A 19,038-nucleotide genomic window follows, 5' to 3' on the forward strand; every position below is an offset into this window, starting at 1 on the left:
ACTTTTATTGTTAATAACGTTTTATTTTGTTGATTATGTTTTGATGTAGTTTATATACACACGCTTGTAAAAGGTTCTGAAGTTGAGATCAGTACGATCGTCTTTCAGAAATTTGTTTGTGTTTGTAAAAGTAATTTATTTACTAAGACAAAAAAAAAAAAGAAGTGATCTCATAATAGTCATATTTAGTAATTTTACCGGTTCCACATCAAATTTACCGGTCACACACCGGTTCCACATCAAAAAAAGTTAATATACGTTTAAATAGACCGAAAGTTCCTTGCATTTTTCTCGTCACTGAACTTACTTGGTAATGCCATTTAAGATCGAATATTAGATATATGGTCTAATGTGAGGTCTTTTAACTATAAAATATAAAATGCTAAATATATTTAATTGATTTTAGTATAAAATATTTTGTATATAATTCATAATGATATTTATAATGATAGTTATTCATTGAGGATATGTTTGGGTAAGCATAAACTACTTTCTTCTTTAAATTTTGTTATTTATATTCCACATTTTGCTTGAATTTCATTCATCGAATGAATTACTTTTTGCTGCTAGTAAGAAATTAAGAGATAAGTCTAATGTACTTGCTGCCAAAAACATTTTAAACATTTCAAATACAGATAAAGCAAGTAAGTATTCAGCAGACGGAGTAATGGGCTTAATAAATGATGGCTGTCTGACTAAAGCTTCCAATCAATTGATTAGAAGTAGAGCTTTGGAGAAAAAATATAACATCTGCCCCACTTACAATAATGTCAGAGATATGAAGTTGAAAAGTTATCCTGGATATATAACAGTGGAAGGCTATTCAGCTTCAGTTCCTTTAAAAGATTTAATGGTTTGTACTTTGCTAAAAACAATGACACTTAGTGTAAAGCTGGTTTTGATGGTGCTACTGACCGAAGCATTTATAAACAAGTTTTGTCAGTACCTGACATTAACATTGATTTCAAATGTGAAGAATCGTTATTTATTACTTGCCTAGTCCCGTTAAATTTGACTGGACTTAACACCAGCAATGAAAATGTGTCTATTTGGAGAAATCAAAAGTCATTATTCACAATCTGTTGCAGACCAGAATCATTCACAATCTATTGCAGACCAGAATTGCATACAAAACGGAATCCAAGGAATCTGTGCTCAAAGAAGATCAGTACATTAAAAGTGAGATAGAAAGCTTTAAAATGACTTTGTTATATGTTTTTGGATTTTCTATTGAGGTGAAATGTATTATTAAACTTGCAATGATTGATCAGAAAGTTCAACGATATTATCTGGAAATTAAAAAAGAAGCAAGAAAATGGCAAGCAAGATCTAAAGAACACAAAGAAAAGCTATTTGTAGCAAAACAAAAGATTCAGACTGATTTTATGAACAAAATTCGACTTGTTGTTGATCCAGTGGTTCTGGATCAAGCACTAATGGCAATACTTCAAGACGTGCTTTTGCAGCATTTGAACAAAAAGCTGCAATTATCAAAACCACATAATCAGATTTTACATTATCTCGGTAACACTATCTTGAAGATATAAAATAGAATGCTAATAATTCAATGATTATTGTTTTTACACTGTAAAAACAATAATCATTGTTTTTACTGAGCCTTTTTCCATGGTATTAAACGGCTCAATCTGTGCAAAAAGTATTATTTACATGACATTGTTCAAAGCCTTAAATTACCCATAAGACTTAAGTCAGAGGAAGTTCAAGAAGCGAGAAGCAAAGACTTCAAATCTTATCGCAAAAATTTTAGCCGAAAAACCTCCAGAAGTGAAACAAGTACTGATCTGATCAATAGATTACTGTTTTCCAATGATCCTGTTATTTCATGACTGCGTAAATAAACGTCACACCGAACAAATCATAAAACATTATGTTCAGATGTTCAACAATTACTAAAACAATCTTAAAACGATTTTATTGTTCGATAAATTTTCGATGTAGTATAAAATTGACAATTGCTTTCTCGCATTTGTTTTCATTATTGCTAAAACATCAATCAACTAAATATTTAATAGGGTCGTTTCCACACCTAACGTCAGCCTATGAAAATACTTTTTTTTTAAGTACCAGCTGTTAGAAGCGTTCCAAATAAAACAAGGAAATTTAAGAAGATAACATAAAATTTTATTTCTAAATTGACTTAATCAGGTAAATAAAGCATGAATTATTATTAATATTATTAAAACAACTCATCATTATAGTATCAATGTAGTATTTTTGAATGTACGATAAGTATGAACTAAAAAAAATGTCATTCTATGCACATTGTATGTCCAATGAATAATTAATTTGTTTTTTTTTTACTATAAAAATAAATAATATTTTACTTAGATTATTTTACTATGGCACGACAAAAATATAAGACAAAAGTTTGTAGTTCAAAACGAAAACTTCAATTTACAGATAGTCAATTACGTGATGCTATTAATGCTGTTAAAAAAGGTATGGTTGTGTACAAAGCGAGCAAGACGCTTGGAATTCTTTATGAGACGCTTCGTGATAAACTATCTGGAAGAACTTCTTTGAAAATACAAAGAAGTTCTTCCAGATAGTTTATCACGAAGAATGTTTTTTTGAGTATATAACAAAGGTTTTTCATCCATTTTTGATAAAAGAAGAAATTCCTTTACCAGTTATAATTTTTTTTGATGGTCATGCGTCACATTTTTCTATCGAACTTAGTGAGTTTTGCTCTAAAAATGGAATAATTCATGTTGCTTTGTTCCCAAATGCAACACATATTTTGCAGTCGCTCGATGTGGCAGTTTTTGGATCAATGAAAGCAAAGTGGAAATCGTTTTGCCGATTTCTACTTTGCTTTCATTGACCCATGAATGCGCATTGACCATGAAGGACAAAAAATAAACAATGAAAATGTACCAGAAGCATTAAATTCTTTTATAATCGATCTTTCTATGGTAAATAATATTGAAAGTGGTTTTAAAAATATCGGAATTTTTCCATTTGATACTAATAGTGTTGACTACAAAAAAATTGTTCAAAAATTATCTGAGTCAACTGTTGTTCCGGCTCCTTACTTAGAAGAAAAACCATTAAAGTGTGACTTTATCAGCTTACTCTCTCATAACCTTTATTGAAAAGTACATTGATTTTAGTATTTTAAAGCAGTTTAAATTGGCTGACGAACATTTAGGTTGGAAAGGTGATCTTGAATATCTCCAGTTGTATCACTTTTGGAAAAGAGCCTTATCTAAAACATATAAGACCATAATTTTACCTGATGAAATACAATAGGGTAATAAAAATCTACCAACAACTTGTATGAAAATGTGCAAGGTATAACCGATATGGAAATGCCTGATTGCAATAATGCAGCTGTAATAGAACCAAAACCTGCTTGTTTCAGTTTAAAAGTAGCAGCAGAAATAATAAATTTAATCGAAAGAGTTTTAATTTGGTCAAAACAACCAGTCCAATTGTCCAAGCGCAAAGTAGAACGTTTACCATCGGTTATAACATCTGAAACGTGGCAGCTAATTCAGAAGACAAAAGTGCAAGAAAAGTCAAAAATAAAGGATGAAAAATTAAAAAAGAAACAATAAGCTGAAGATAAAAAGTCAAAAGTAGAGGAAGAAAGATTGAGAAAGAAACAATTGGTTATGGCTAAAAGATAAGTATACTAAAGTAATGGAAATGCTTTAAAATCTTTAATTTTAATTCATAATAATGTTTTTATTACTATATAATTAGTGTTTATTTGATAATAAACATTAAATTTATTTAATAGTCTTATTTTTTAATTTTATACCTAAAAACGTTTTATAAAATGTTACTAATGCATTAAATTTTCATTTGAAACCGCAAGCGCATTTTAAACCAGACACTAAAGCAGATTTTAAGATATACGATAAGTGTCGACAATATATACGACAAGTGTGAAACACTTACGATAAGTATGGAAAACTGCCCTTTAAAAGATTGATCAAAGTAAGTACATTATTGATTTAAATTTCAGAGTGAGAATAATTTTAAACTAACCCTTATCGTATTACATTGACGGCTGCAAAAATTCATTTCTAATGCTTGTCTACTTTTTGAGTAATTTAATATATTATAATAACTTTTGTTAAACTCACGGTAAGTGTGGAAACGACCCTACTTATTCAAAATAAGTGGTTCAAAAATCCGATAAAATTTATTCAAAAATCAATTTGCCCTTTTGTTACTAAGGAATATATCTGGTAATATAATTATCCAATATAAATAATATAGGTACTATAATTATCCAATATAATTATCCATAGCAACAACAACAAAAAATTACTTTTATAAAAAGCGCAGTCTAATATTGGTACTCATGCCAAATTTAGTGAATATAGCACTCGTAAAATATCTGCAAATAACACAAATAGGTTGTTGCTAAACAAAGTAAAGGTAAGCATAGCAACAAAATAAAAAAAACTCCATAATTAGAAGCGCAGACATAGTGTTATATTAATTTAGTTATAAATTTTGTCCAGTAAAAGTGAATTCTGGCCCACTGCATTATGCAATGTTATGGAAAAACAAGTCTAAATTAATTCCAAAATGTGAACCCAGTGTCAAAAAAATCACATGTACTGGTGACGTCTTATACATTAGAGAAACAAAATTAGGGTTCTAACGAAATGGATTTAAACATCAAAACAACTATATAACTATATAAATGATTTGTGGGATGCATCTGGGGCAACCGAATAATGTCAAAAACGCAATGTTTAATTGGTCACATTCCAAAACTCTTGCAAAAAAAAAATCAGAAGAACGTAAAGTGAGAGAATTTCTCAAAATTAGTAATGTCTCAACATACCAAGAAAGTAAATACGCTCCAATTAACTGGGGGCAACGGCGTAAAAGTATCCACAAACAGTTGGAGGCCTTTATTTGAAAATATTTTCCAAAAAAACGGAGTTAAATAATGTTTGCTAATTTTATATTTGCATTGTTATATAATCTTTTATGGCTTCTTTTTAATGTCTTCTTTAACGTTTTTATGTAATATTTTTTAAATGTTCTTTGTAATTTTTTAATACGTCTATAGTCGATCTCGGCAATAACAGGTCGAAATATTACAAAGAAATATTTAGTAGGCACGTAGGTGGTGTTTATACTTTATATTTTAAATATATATATTCACGTACAACAAGATATGACATTAAAACAATTAAAATATAATAAGTAAAAATTTTAAAAACAAGGACGAAATTAAGTGACGTCAAATGATTTTAAAACAATTTTTCACCTTTCTTACCATGTAAACCTAAAGTATGACGTCAAATTGTTGTTTTGTTATAATTTAAAAACAAATTATATTTATAACATTTCAGCTTTAAAATTTTAAGTGATAGAAGCAATTTATAAATTAAAATTATTTTTAAAGTATCTTTAAAAAATTGAAAAAGTATATTTTAATAAAGTAAAAGATGTTTGAAACCAAAGGTAAATACTTTTTCATATATATATATGTTTTTTTTTTGTTTATTTTGTTAAAAGGAATACATAGTTCTTTATTTTTTTAAAAAAGGTTTTTTTAAGTTTTTGTTAAGTAAGCATTTATAAAATATAAATATATTTGACCTTATAAACGAGTCTATGCCATCAAATCCAAATTACTAAAGCATTCGTTTTTTAACTTTATCTTGCTGTACCTTCAAAGACAGTTAAATCCTTAACACCTTCATCTCACGAGCGTTTTTATTACCATTAAAGGGCTGATCAAAAACACGCTATTCAAATATACTTAAGACTAAAAGCGAGATTTTGTTTATAATTTTTTTATAACGAAAAACAATTTTTATTTAAAACTGAAATCATTCAACTTTTAAAAAGAATATAAAGGTTAATCTTTTTCTAAGATAAAATGCTCTTATTTTTTTAATCTCGATACCTGTAATAAAACCTGTAATAAACCTGTTATAAAATGGTGTAGTTTTGATAAGCTTCTTTTTATAATTTAAATACAAAATATTTCGTTTGTTCATTTCGTACATTTTGATTTACAACGAATTTTGATGACCGGATCACGACCTATACTATATACCATAATATAAACTATATACTATACTAATAACATGTTCTCATAGTATTTAAAAAACACTATTATCCATGTCCTAACATATGATATTCGAACAACGTCGATTTATATCTAAATATACTGCGGCAGGCAAAAAATAATAAAAAATTTAAGGAAAGCAGAACAATTAAAAAGTACTACTTCAAATGTTAAATATTTGTTAGCGCTATAGCACACTTAATAACCTAAGAACTAAAAGATTTACTAAGATAAAATATTTTCAAGCAGATATTTAATATAACTATATAAAGAAATTTATTTTATATAATTTTATATAGAGATTATAATTTATAGAATCATGTAAACTATAATCAGAAATAGCTTATATTAAATATAGTTCTAAAAACTCATTAAAAACGTTTTCGCAGTGCAAGTTAAGTTAACTCTTTAAGTTAAGCAAATAAACATTTGTAATAAACAATCGTAATAAATTTTAGTCGAATTTATGTTTTAATATTTAACATAATAGGTTTGCTTTTTATTTAGTCGAAAAAAAAAATTTAAATGAATTTAAAATACACATCGACTTGGATGAAAAAATCGAAGATTTCGAAATATCAAAATATTCCTTAGCTAAGCAAGGTAAGATATTTAATCCCATTCTCTTTAAACAATAAATGTCAAAACTGTGTTTAAAATGTTATTAGGGGCCCTCGCACAAACAAAAAAAAGTAAACACACAAACTTTTTCTGGGGGTAATGCAATAACGTCATAAGACTGATTGTTTAATTGGTAAGTATTTTTGACATTTCTGTTTTCCATCGATAGATATTAGACAAAATTATTCCAAACAATTAGTTTTTTTAAATCTCAAATAAGCGGTAAAGATCAATAGAGTGAACAAAATATAATGTATTAAATTTCGTTTTTCATTTTTAGAGGCTCATAAACAAAATGTTTGTCCTTCATCAATAAGAGAAACTATCGCATTTAAAGAAATGAGTGAGTTGTTATATTCAAAAAACATTGAACTTGTTCAAACTACTTCGTGTTTTGATTTCAACGAACTTTTTGATATGAAGCCTTTAAAAACAGAATGCAGGTATACAAGAAAAAGCAAAGAACATTTAGTTGCTAATGAAGTTTCTCAAATTGGTATTCATAAAATAAAACGTGCAGCGTCTGAAATGCTACCCAAAACAGTAACTGTTAACGAAAGACTTTCTCTTCCACTTTTCCGTTCTCTGATTAACTTTCATGAAATGTCTATTTACGATACTCAAAGAAAAGGTACCTTAAGTGCATTCGGTAACCAAAGTTCTATAAAAACTGTTGTCGACAACAACTGTAACGCAGGTTGGTTTTTTGACGTATATTGAAGTTCTTTGTTTATTTGAAACTTAGGTTTAAAAATGTAAAGCCATTAATAAGCTATTCATTATTTAGTATTTTTTGTTTGTTTTAGAAATCAACGTTTTAGAGAAATCTGTTTCCTCACCAGACTTATCAACATTAAGAAGTACAAAAAGTCGAGCTTTATCTGAAGTTTGTGTGCAATCAAAAATCGTCGATGTTAAAGCATCTCTTCCGTTGATCAGCAGTCTATTGACGTTAAACGCCAATAATATGATTTATAATCAGGATGTTTATAAGAAAAAATGCAACAAATCCTCGCATAGAGCTTTTATTCAAAATTTGTCATCAAACGTTAGTAAAATAGAGTGCAATGATCTTATAGAAAATGGTTTATTAACCACTCAAAGTTGTGTAACCGACTCCAGTTGTTCTCTTTCGAAGAACACCGACAAAAATAAAGATGACAGTATTTGTAAAACTTTACAAAAGAGAGGGTTTTTTACAAGAGTTTTTAGTTTTATAAAAAAAAGGTTTTTTAAATGTTATAAATAGTATATATATTTATGTATTTAACTTTTGTGAATATTATAATATAAACAAGATTATTTCTTTGTTGGCTATATAAAAACGCTGTAAAAGTTCAAATATCTCTAGGACCCTGTTGGGATTTTTGTCTAAAAAAGAATAGTTTCTTTCTAACTGTTAACTGTTATCATTAATTTCTCTAATATTGTTATTTGTTGTGCAACCTGGTTTAAATGCTCATTATTTTGTTTTTTTTATTTTTTTAAATTTTGAATAAATTTTACCCGGTTATTAACAAAATAAAAAACGATTACAATTGCTATAAAGTATATTACATGTAATATACTTGTTGTATATAACAAGATGAAGGAAAAAACTAAGCACAAGAGTGGTAGATTGTGGAGGTTGATGGGCGTTGCTGTTAGAGAGGCATCTCTTACACTACTCCCTCCAGTGCTTCCGAAGCTTATTTTCGGTAATCACATCGTGAAAAGAAAATGCTCAATCAAATTTATAGATGCAGTTCTTGAAAACATAACAAGAAAATGTCATATAAGCATGAATAAAAAATATACGTGCAATATACACACACAGAGAGCAGAGAAACATCCCACTATAAATAACCAGTTTTATAAATATTTGCTCTGATGCGCAGTGGAATAGAAAGTTACTTGCTCTGGTCACTATTTACAGGATCCTGCTTATCTGTTACTTTATCGGTTGTGTTTTGTAAGCAGTTTGGAACATACGCAAGTTTTATTTTTTAATGATGTGACAGGGAGGTAATAACTTTTGCAAAAAATATATCATTAACTATGTCAAACCGATGTGTTAGCTTATAGATTCGGAATAGATTGCTCCGTAAGTGTTAAAAACCAAATGGTGGTAGAATTTGTTTTTTTAGTTGTCAACGTTATTGATGGTGTCTAAAGCTTGATATCCGTTGTGTTGCTTTGTGTTGAACTTATACAATCAAGGACGTATCTGTTTTCAAATAAGAAGAGTGCACAATCAAGGTTTGGTAATATAAACACTTTGTATAATTGGAGAGTCAAACTTTTAGTAGAGATTTAGGATCTACTGATTGAATACGTGCGCTTCATTTTTTTTAAAATGTTGTTGCATTGGGCGAAATCTGTTATCAATTTCTAACTTTCAGGTAAAGTTTAATTTTTGAAGACCTTTTAACAAAAATCAAATACTGATTTTGAAATTAATTAAATATTACTAGTATATTTTTATTTGACATGGGAAATTCCTTTAAAAAGAGCACTTGACAAGTTTGAAATAACATTTTTTGTTTTGCCGAATTTCTTTCCTACAAAAGCTACCAAATATTAATCAATTACCGTTCATTCAACAGACCTCTCGAACATAGACTAACTCCTTTTTCTTGTTCGGTATGTAATGCCTGAAAATTTATTGGGCACCTGATATGTTAGATTAAGTTTTTAAAATGAGCGTGCAAACGTTAATACGACGAATCGGAGTCTATTGAGGCACCAGACTTCACTGGGAATAAAGAAATGATGGCTAAAGTTAAGGTAACTACATATCAATTTTTTGCAGAGTTTGTGTGTGTGTGTGTATGCGTGTGCGATTATTAAGGTGCTCTCAAAAGTCCATCAGGCTTATCTTAGACCACCACCGAAGAGCATTTAACTAGAAAGTTCACGCTTCTTTTTTTAACAATCTCACTTATTGAGCTAGGGCCAGCGTCGAACCTTTTGGTTTGGATCTCTTGGTTCTGAGTTAAACTCTAAATAAAGCGCTTCAACTACACAAAATAAGCCTAAAGCATAAATGGATGTTGTTCTCTGTTAATGTTGAAAATTGTACCTGAAAAAGATCCTTTTCAACTTTATAAAGCTGAAGAATTGCTTCAGGTCTAATGATGGACAGAAACGCATGTCAGCTTTAGCCGTTTTTTAAATTGAAAAAATTTTTCTAAAAGAAATTAACTCGGAAGGTGAAATTGATCATTTTGCTTATTTAAAAAGCCGTGGCAAGATATCAAAATAATTTATTTACTTAATAAAGCAATGGCGTAACCTAGATGAAAACTATGTACACGTAAGAAATGTTAAATTTCTTTTTACCCGACTGTGACATATATAAATATATGTAAAATACAAAGATCTGGCTGCTCCTGCCTTATTTAGTAATCTCTTTTTGGATTAACTTAATAAGATTAAACGTGGTAGATAATTAAGTGTAATTATTGACCCCATTTATTTGTTGGTTTACAGATATATTTGTTAAGTAAGCCATTTAAAAAAGTTGAGTTGAAGTATGATATCTTTTTTTTGGGGAGGGGAGAGGTTGAATAGGCAACAATTGTTATTTTTCTGGGGGCCAGGATAATCTAAAAACGGGCCTGGGCCTATGACTTAGAAAAGAACATAAGCCTTGCAATGCGCGATTGGTCGATAAAATGGGAAAAAATTTTAGTTGTCTAATCTTGAAAACTAATTTAGTTTTAGTTTCTATATTTATTGAGAGAAATTTATCTGAGCATTTTAAATATTGAAATTAAAAAAAAAAAATTATGAATTTATAAAAAAATAAGCTATAAATAAGTAATTTTGGTGAAATCAACGTTGTGTGTTATTTCAAACACATTTGTGCTGCCTAATATTTATTTGAGCTATATGATGCTTCAATCGAGTTTCCATTGATTGCTCATTTCCTTAAGTCTCCGTTCAGATTTTATATATGCTTTAACTTGGTTGCTGTGGTACTTAATTATGCATAGTAACAACCTATTTTTACATTAACAGTTAATTATTTGCGCTTAGTACACAATATTAAGTGAGTGTATTAAAATGAGATTTTAACACACTCGCCCAATATCTGATTAATTTCCTATGGATAACTTAATTTGCAAAGCATAGCAACCACATATTTTTGGTTGTTGTTTGTAATTTAATTGCTAACACTAACAGTAATTTAATTGCTGTTAGTGTTAGTAATTAATTATTTAAAATGTGTCTGTTTGGATAAATCGAAAGTCATCACCAACAGTCTATTGCAGAAAAACCATTAAGGTTTGCATACAAAGTGGAATCCAAGAAGTCTGTGCTCGAAGAAGATTAAAAGTTTAAAAGTGAGATAGAAAGTATGGGTATGACTTTATTAGATGGTTTCGGATCTTCTATTGAAATGAGATTATTATTGAACTTACGTTGGTTGTTGGGAAAATTCACACGATATTATCTAAAAAAACTCATACCAATGCTGTTCAGTGTGTGGTGTCTCACCAAAAAATATGAATAGTCTTGATATTCTTAATATAGATTATGCTCATAGAGAATTCTAATACGGTCTTTCCAGTTTCCATGCATGGGTTTCGTATTTTGAGATGATTTCGCACATTACATTTAAAAAAGAAACCAAAAACGGCAATCAAGATCTAAAGAACACAAAGAAAAGCTATTTGTAGCAAAACAAAAGATTCAGATTGATTTTATGAACAAAATTCGACTTGTTGTTGATCCAGTGGTTCTGGATCAAGCGACAATGACAATACTTCAAGACGTGCTTTTGCAGCATATGAACAAAAAGCTGAAAAAATCAAAACCACATAATCAGATTTTACATTATCTCGGTAACACTATCTTGAAGATATAAAATAGAATGCTAAAAATTCAATGATTATTGTTTTGACACTGTTAGACTGTATGTGCGCCTTTTTACAGGGTACTACACTGTGCAAAAAGTATCGATACATTGACATGACATAGTTCAAAGCCTTAAATTACTCATAAAATATATGTCAGAGGAAGCTCAAGAAGCTAGAAACAAAGACTTCAAGTCTTATCGCAAAAATCTCAGTCGAAAAACAGTCAGAAAAACAAATACTGATCTTATCGATAGATTTCTGTTTTCCAGTGACCCTGTTATTTCATGACTGCGTAAATCAACGTCACACCAAACAAATCATAAAACATTATGTTCAGATGTTCAACAATTACTAAAACAATCTTAAAACGATTTTTTTGTTTTATAAATTTTCGATGTAATGTAAAATTGACAATGTCTCCTTGCACTACTTTTTGTTTTCATTGTTGTTAAAACATTAACTAACTATTTAATAGTTATTCAAAATAAATGGGTCAAATATCTGATCAAATTTATTCAAAAATCAGTTTACCCTTTTGTAACTAAGGTAGTTAAGCAATATAAATATCCATAGCAACATAACAAAAATAAAAAATCACTTTATTAGAAGCGCGATTTCATATTGGTATTCATGCCAAATTTTGTGAATATTGCACTCATAAAATATCTGTTAATACCACAAATAGGTTGTTTCTAAGCAAAATGAAGGTAACCATAGCAACAAAATAAAAAAAATAAGACCTTTATAAGAAGCGCAGGCATATTAGTACACATGCTAATTTTAGTGAATTTAGCCTTAATATCAATTTAGTTATGAATTTTGTCCAGTAAAAGTGAATTCTGGCCCACTGTGCATTGGATCTGATACAGTTTTCAGTAAACTCACTTTTTCTCGGTATTTTTTTTTTTTTTTTGCATTTCTAAGCTCTAAAGTCGAGTTTTATTTTTTTAGAAAGGAAATACCTAATTTACCAAGTCAAACATTTAGTTTCTCCGTTACCGTAAGAGAAAAAAAAAAAAAAAACAGACAACCTTAATATACTCGTACTAGAGATTTAACAAACTTCGTTTGCATAGCTTTTTATATTATTGGTGATATCTCATATTATTATCATTGATCAATTCAATAGCATAAAACAGTGGGGTACGACTCGGCGAAATTTGCATTAAATTCTTGTAATTGCCGACGCAAAGGCTTCTGGGATGTGTAGTACAGCCAGATTGTAAACATAAACAACGAAATACAAATAAAAAAATACAATATATACTTTGCTATTGCATGATTCAGTTGATTTTTATATATTTTTCCTTTCAATTATTTTAAGTTGTCAAACTATAGTATAGAATAATAAACAATGTCTGCTGGTTTTTGCGCAGCTCCTAATTGTCAACATAAACGAGGAAAAAATGTTGATAAAAGTGTGTCATTTTTTCGCTTTCCAAAAGAAAAAAATAGGTTAGCATCTATTTTATTATTAATATATATATATATATATATATATATATATATATATATATATATATATATATATATATATATATATATATATATATATATATATATATATATATATATATATATATATATATGTATATATATATATATACAGCTATGCTCAAATGTATGGAGCACCCCTATATTTTATTTAAAATTCAAAAGTAATGAACAAATAGTAAATGTGAATGTGTTTATTTGATACAAATTATTTCAATTCAACAATATTATTTAATATAATTAATATTTTGTAGCACCTCCCTTTGCCTTGATCACCGCACGTAGTCTTTTGGGCATGCTGTCCACAAGATCCTTACATACATTCGCTGGTATTTTTTCCCATTCATCCAGAATTTTCGCTTTAAATTCTTCTTTGGATTTACATCTGTAAATTGACAACTTCCTCTTCAAAATAGACCACAAATTTTCTATGGGTGACAAATCTGGAGACTGGGGGGGCCACGTAATGAGGGGAACTTCATTTGTTGAAAACCAGTCCAAACTTTTTTTTGCCTTGTGGCAAGGAGCGTTATCTTGTTGAAAATAATATTGAGGGACATCTTCGTCAAATAATTTCAATATTGATGGCTCCAAAACTTCATTTAGCATGGTAATGTAGCGCTCTGCATTCATCCTACCCACACATAAAAATATTTCACCTACGCCACTGGAGGCCATGCAACCCCAGATCATTGTGCCACCACCGCCAAATTTGACTGTAGGGATGATACATTCCGGCTCAAATGCTTCGCCTGGTGGTCGTCTTACAAAGGTGCCTCCAGGTTGCCCGAAAATCTAGGTCAAAAAAGTAAAGGAATACAAATTTGATATTATAAATTTCAACATGTAAAATTTCAGGTACTTAAAGGAATAATTTCGAAATGATATTTTTTTTTTATTTTTTGGTTACACCGTAAGTCATAATGATGCCTTACCTCTATATTTGATTCGTCTGACCAAATAATTTTGGCCCAATCTTCTGATGACCAATTTTGGTGCTGTTTAGCCCATTCTAAACGAAGTTTCTTATGGTGCTCAGTCAGCAATGGTTTTCGGCGAGCCCTTCTTCAATGTAAATTACCTTCTTTTAAGTATCTTCTAACACTTGGAGCAGAAATTTGAATTTTTCTGTGCTCCCACAGATCGCTAACCAAGTCTTTAGAAGATTTGGTCCGATTTCGAAGTGAAATCCTGTTGAGGAAACGATGGTTTCTAGGAGAAAGTATACGTTTTCTTCCCGTTTTTGGTCTATTTTTGTATGAACCAGTTTCACTAAATCTATTTATAGCATTTTGCACTGCTTTCCTTGAGCATTTCATAATTTTTGAAATTTCCACTTGGGAATGTCCTTTTTTATGGAGTATCACAATTTGGCTTCTTTCACTCACAGAAAGTTCGCGTGTTTTACTCATAATGAAAATAAATAAAGAACGATAAAAAAAATCACTACTTTTAAACAATAGATAATGAGCGGCTGACAATAGTTACGTTTAAGATAAGAATGAAATGAATATCTTAATTCGACAGAATTTATACTAAGTGAGTATGTAGACAAGTTAAGACAAGTCTAATCATGCCCAGACAAGCAAATTCAACATGCATTAAATGATTTACTAATGCTTAAACGTAAAAAACAAATAAAATACCATTTTAAAAAAAATTCATCATGTATATCTCATTTTTTAAACACAAATATATTTAAACAAATAGGTGCTCCATACATTTGAGCATAGCTGTATATATATATATATATATATATATATATATATATATATATATATATATATATATATATATATATATATATATATATATATATATATATATATATATATATATGTAATTAGTATATATATGATATATATACTCATTATATTATATAAATATATGTATGCATAATTTTTTATTTCAGATGTAAGCAGTGGGTTATCAATTGCCGTCGCCAAGATCTCGACAAGAAAACTTCATTAGAACTAAATAAATCATATGCTCTATGCAGTGAACATTTTGAACCAACACAATATTACCCAACAAATATTGGAGGCAAAAGAGCAATTTTAACAGCAATTCCAACCCTTTTTGATGTACCAAATCCTCCTCACAAAATTTCTATTAAAAGAAAAGCACCTTCAGAAAGATTTCTTCAGTCACACAAAAAAACTAAATCAATTTCAAGTGAGCAGTCTGTAAAGTTACCAGTTTTTTCTAGTACAAACACTACCAACTCAGAAGAATTAAAATTAAATGATAAAGCTAAAAAACAGATGTTGAATTTTCAAAAAGTAATCAACTTAAATCGTGTTAAAAATTATCGATTAAACAAAAAACTATTATTTTTAAAAACACATAATAAAAAATGCAATGGATCTATTGAACATATTTGTGATCTTGCAAAGAAATACCTTTCTGAAAACCAGATTAAATTTTTTGAGAGTCAACTTAGAATGAACAAGCGAACAAAGCATGGAAAAAGGTGGACAACACATGACAAACTAGTTTCTCTACGCATCTTGTATCATAGTCCACAGGCATTTCGTATTTTGAGGCAATTTTTTACTTTGCCAAGTAAGACAACTCTTCTTGTTTTTTTGTCAAAAGCGTTTGGAAACCTACAGCCTGGATTTTCTGCAAAGGTTTTTGCTTTACTCAAAATGCGAGTCAATTATATGAATGTCAATGAACGCAACTGTTGTCTTTTATTTGATGAGATGTCTCTCAAGCAGCATATAGACTATGAAAGAGATCTTGACCACATTATTGGTATTGATGAAAATGGGAAACCATTAAATCATGTTTTAGTTGTAATGGTTCGGGGTATTGCAACAAAGTGGAAACAGCCAATTGCATACTTTTATAGCAACAACTCAGTTCAATCAGTTAAATTATCACAAATAATATTAGAAGCTATTGACAAACTGACTTCAATTGGACTACATGTACGAGCTGTCGTTTGTGACCAAAGTACTTCAAATATTTCAGCTTTGAAGTTACTAGGGTTCCTTAAAACAAGACCGTATATATTGCCTTCCACAATTCAAACAAATGTATACGTAATATTTGACCCTCCACACTTGATAAAAAGTCTTCGAAATAATTTAAGTAGACATGATATATCTACAAATGGAAAAATTGTATCATGGAAATACTTGCAGTCTTTTTACAATATAGACAAGCAAAATCCAGTTCGACTTGCTCCAAAGTTGACAGACAGCCACCTTGAACCTGGATCTTTACTATCTATGAGAGTAAAATTGGCAACACAAGTTTTCAGTCACCAAGTTTCAGCAGCTATGTCCCTATGTATAATCGCAAAGCTTTTACCACCTGATGCTTTGGCAACATGTGAATTCATTAAAAAAATTGACACTCTTTTTGATATAATGAACTCTAGAAAATTAAAAGCAGATAAACCAGCTAGGTGTGCATTAACTGAAGGAGAGACTATGAAAACCTTGGAAGATATTAAAAATTGGATTTCTACTTGGCATTATGAAAATGCTAGAAGTCAGATTAGTATTTCCAGTCACTGGGGACTTATAACAACAATAAACAACATTATGACATTGTCCAGAGAGTTGCTTGGTGAAGGTTTTCATTTTGTTTGCACATCACATTTCAATCAGGACTGTTTAGAGAACTTTTTTTCTATTATACGTAGTAAAGGTGGTTGGAATGACAGGCCAACAGCCAAACAATTTAAATCTGCATACCAAAATGTTTTACTACTTACTTCTGTTGAACAAACAAAGTCTAATACAAATTGTCTTTCAGAATCTGATTTCACTTCAGCAATATCATTAGAATCATGTCTTAATTTAGTAAATGTACAAATTAATGTAGCGAATAACTCATTATTTAATGAAACAAAGTTAACTCACGTAGGCATTGTAAAACCTTTGATACTAATAAAGGATTTGAAATTAAAAATATGTTCTGAAACTGTAGAACAGGGTTTATGTTCTCTAACTGGTTGGCTAATTAAAAAAGTTTCTTTATGTCAATTATGTAAAAATACTTTATCTCAACCATCTGCTGAAATCTGTGGTAATTTTGATGAATTTGTTTATGCTAAGAAATATAACACAAAAAATCATTCAGTAGAACCAAGTTCTTGTTTACGTGAGGTTGTGAGAGTAATGGAAGCCATTTTCACTAAGAACATTATTAAAATAATTGTATGCAAAAATATTCAGGAACTATCATTAAAGCTATCAAGAAAGACTGCAATTTCGTTTTTTTATACAACCTTCATCCAAAACATGCATCACATTTGGAGAGAAAACTGATACACTATTTTGTTGATATTCGAATTTATTACTTCATTAAATTTTACAATCGTGATATAGCTCCACGTTATAAAAAATGCTCTAAAAAAATGGCTCGTATTACTCATAAATAGTAAAAGATATTTAGTTAAAAAATGTGTATTTATTTATAATTTACTGAATTGAAATTATAAATTCTAATATCCTTAAAATTTTTTATATTATATATAAGATTAGGAAAATAAAAATAAAAAAAAATATACATAAAAGTATAAAAAAAACAATATTGAAAACATATCAAAACTAGAAGGAACGTTTGAGTTGTTTTATACTAACAGAGCTCAATAAACAATTCATACAGCAGTTGTATAATTTTAGGCTACTAAATAAAATGTCTAAATATTGAAACATTTACAAAACTATAGTATAGTCTCATTGTAGGGCTGTTAAATTTTTTTTTTTATGTTTAGATGAAACCCTGATTGCTGTCTACCATACAGTTATATTATAAACCTTCTAGCATACTGCAGAGGGTAGTTAAGAATTGAAACGTACATATATTGAAAAAAAAAAATTCATATAACTAATACGTTTACTTCGTTAAACATTTGTAATAATGTTACATTGTTTAAATGATTGTTACAATTATTTTTACATCGTTTGTAAACAGTGTAGCAATATAACATTTTGAAAAAGCTGTAATATATAATTATAAATTAGCATGGCATCTAATTTATGTCATTTAATGTTTGTATTTTTGTTATACTTTGAACATTAAAAATAAAATTGAATGTTATTTTTTATTGCTCAAAATATAACAAAAATACAAGCTTTAGTTGCTATAAAAAGCTTTAAACTAACATATTCCAGCGTTTTCAAAATAAACCATTTAGTTTAAAAGTAACAAAAAGATTGTTACTACATCTTATTAAAGCTTTATTTTTAAAAATAAGTCAAACCATCTTTACAAAGGCATTATTCTGTCAAAACGTTTATACATACGTATTATTGTTTACAAATCTGGCTGTACTAGACATCCCAGAAACCCCGTTCGCGGAATTACAAGAAATCGAGCAAGTCGTACACCACTGGCATAAAATATGTATTTTACTTCATAAATGGTTTGTGTTGGAATCACAACAAAATTATACTATATTTTATGTCTGCAGGAGTAAAAATCAACTAGTGTAAATACTCAAACAAAATAAGTTTTAAAATTATATATATATATATATATATATATATATATATATATATATATATATATATATATATATATATATATATATATATATATATATATATACACACACAATATTTTGTAATAACAATGTCGAAAAACTTGTTCTACGAGATCCGCACTACTCGGTGTAGTTAAGGCGATTTACAAATTATTCGAATTCTTTTATTTGAAATTAGAATAATTTAATAAGCGTATAATCTATAAACAAAAGCTTTAGATGTTATAATTTTTTTCGCTTCAGGTTTTTTTAATATTTGAAGAAACTTTTCTCTTTTTTATATAATTTTCTAAACCTTTTTACTACCCCTAATAGTGAATTTAAAGAACACGATTTTGGAGTCTTTAGATCACTTTCGCTCATCGGCGTTACCATGAATTTAGTTAAAATCTTTTGAACGATTGACTTAATTTACTACAGATCCTAGTTCTAATCGGTTCTGACGTATATTAGCTCTATAAAGTTGTCAAAATACAATATTTCCATCAAATTTTACAAAAAAT

General features: G+C 28.9%; 1 protein-coding gene across 1 annotated transcript; it reads left to right on the top strand.

Moving 5' to 3' along the window:
- Positions 1 to 5,338: 5,338 nt before the first annotated feature.
- LOC136076487 (uncharacterized) lies at positions 5,339 to 7,987 on the top strand. The gene is made up of 4 exons (XM_065789850.1): positions 5,339 to 5,457; positions 6,578 to 6,673; positions 6,972 to 7,388; positions 7,498 to 7,987. Exons 1-4 carry the CDS (start codon positions 5,442 to 5,444, stop codon positions 7,938 to 7,940), a joined length of 972 nt encoding a protein of 323 aa, XP_065645922.1. The 5' UTR covers positions 5,339 to 5,441; the 3' UTR covers positions 7,941 to 7,987.
- Positions 7,988 to 19,038: the final 11,051 nt, after the last annotated feature.

The sequence above is a fragment of the Hydra vulgaris genome, chromosome 02 (genome assembly GCF_038396675.1).
Source record: "Hydra vulgaris chromosome 02, alternate assembly HydraT2T_AEP".
NCBI classification, from domain to species: Eukaryota; Metazoa; Cnidaria; class Hydrozoa; order Anthoathecata; family Hydridae; genus Hydra; species Hydra vulgaris.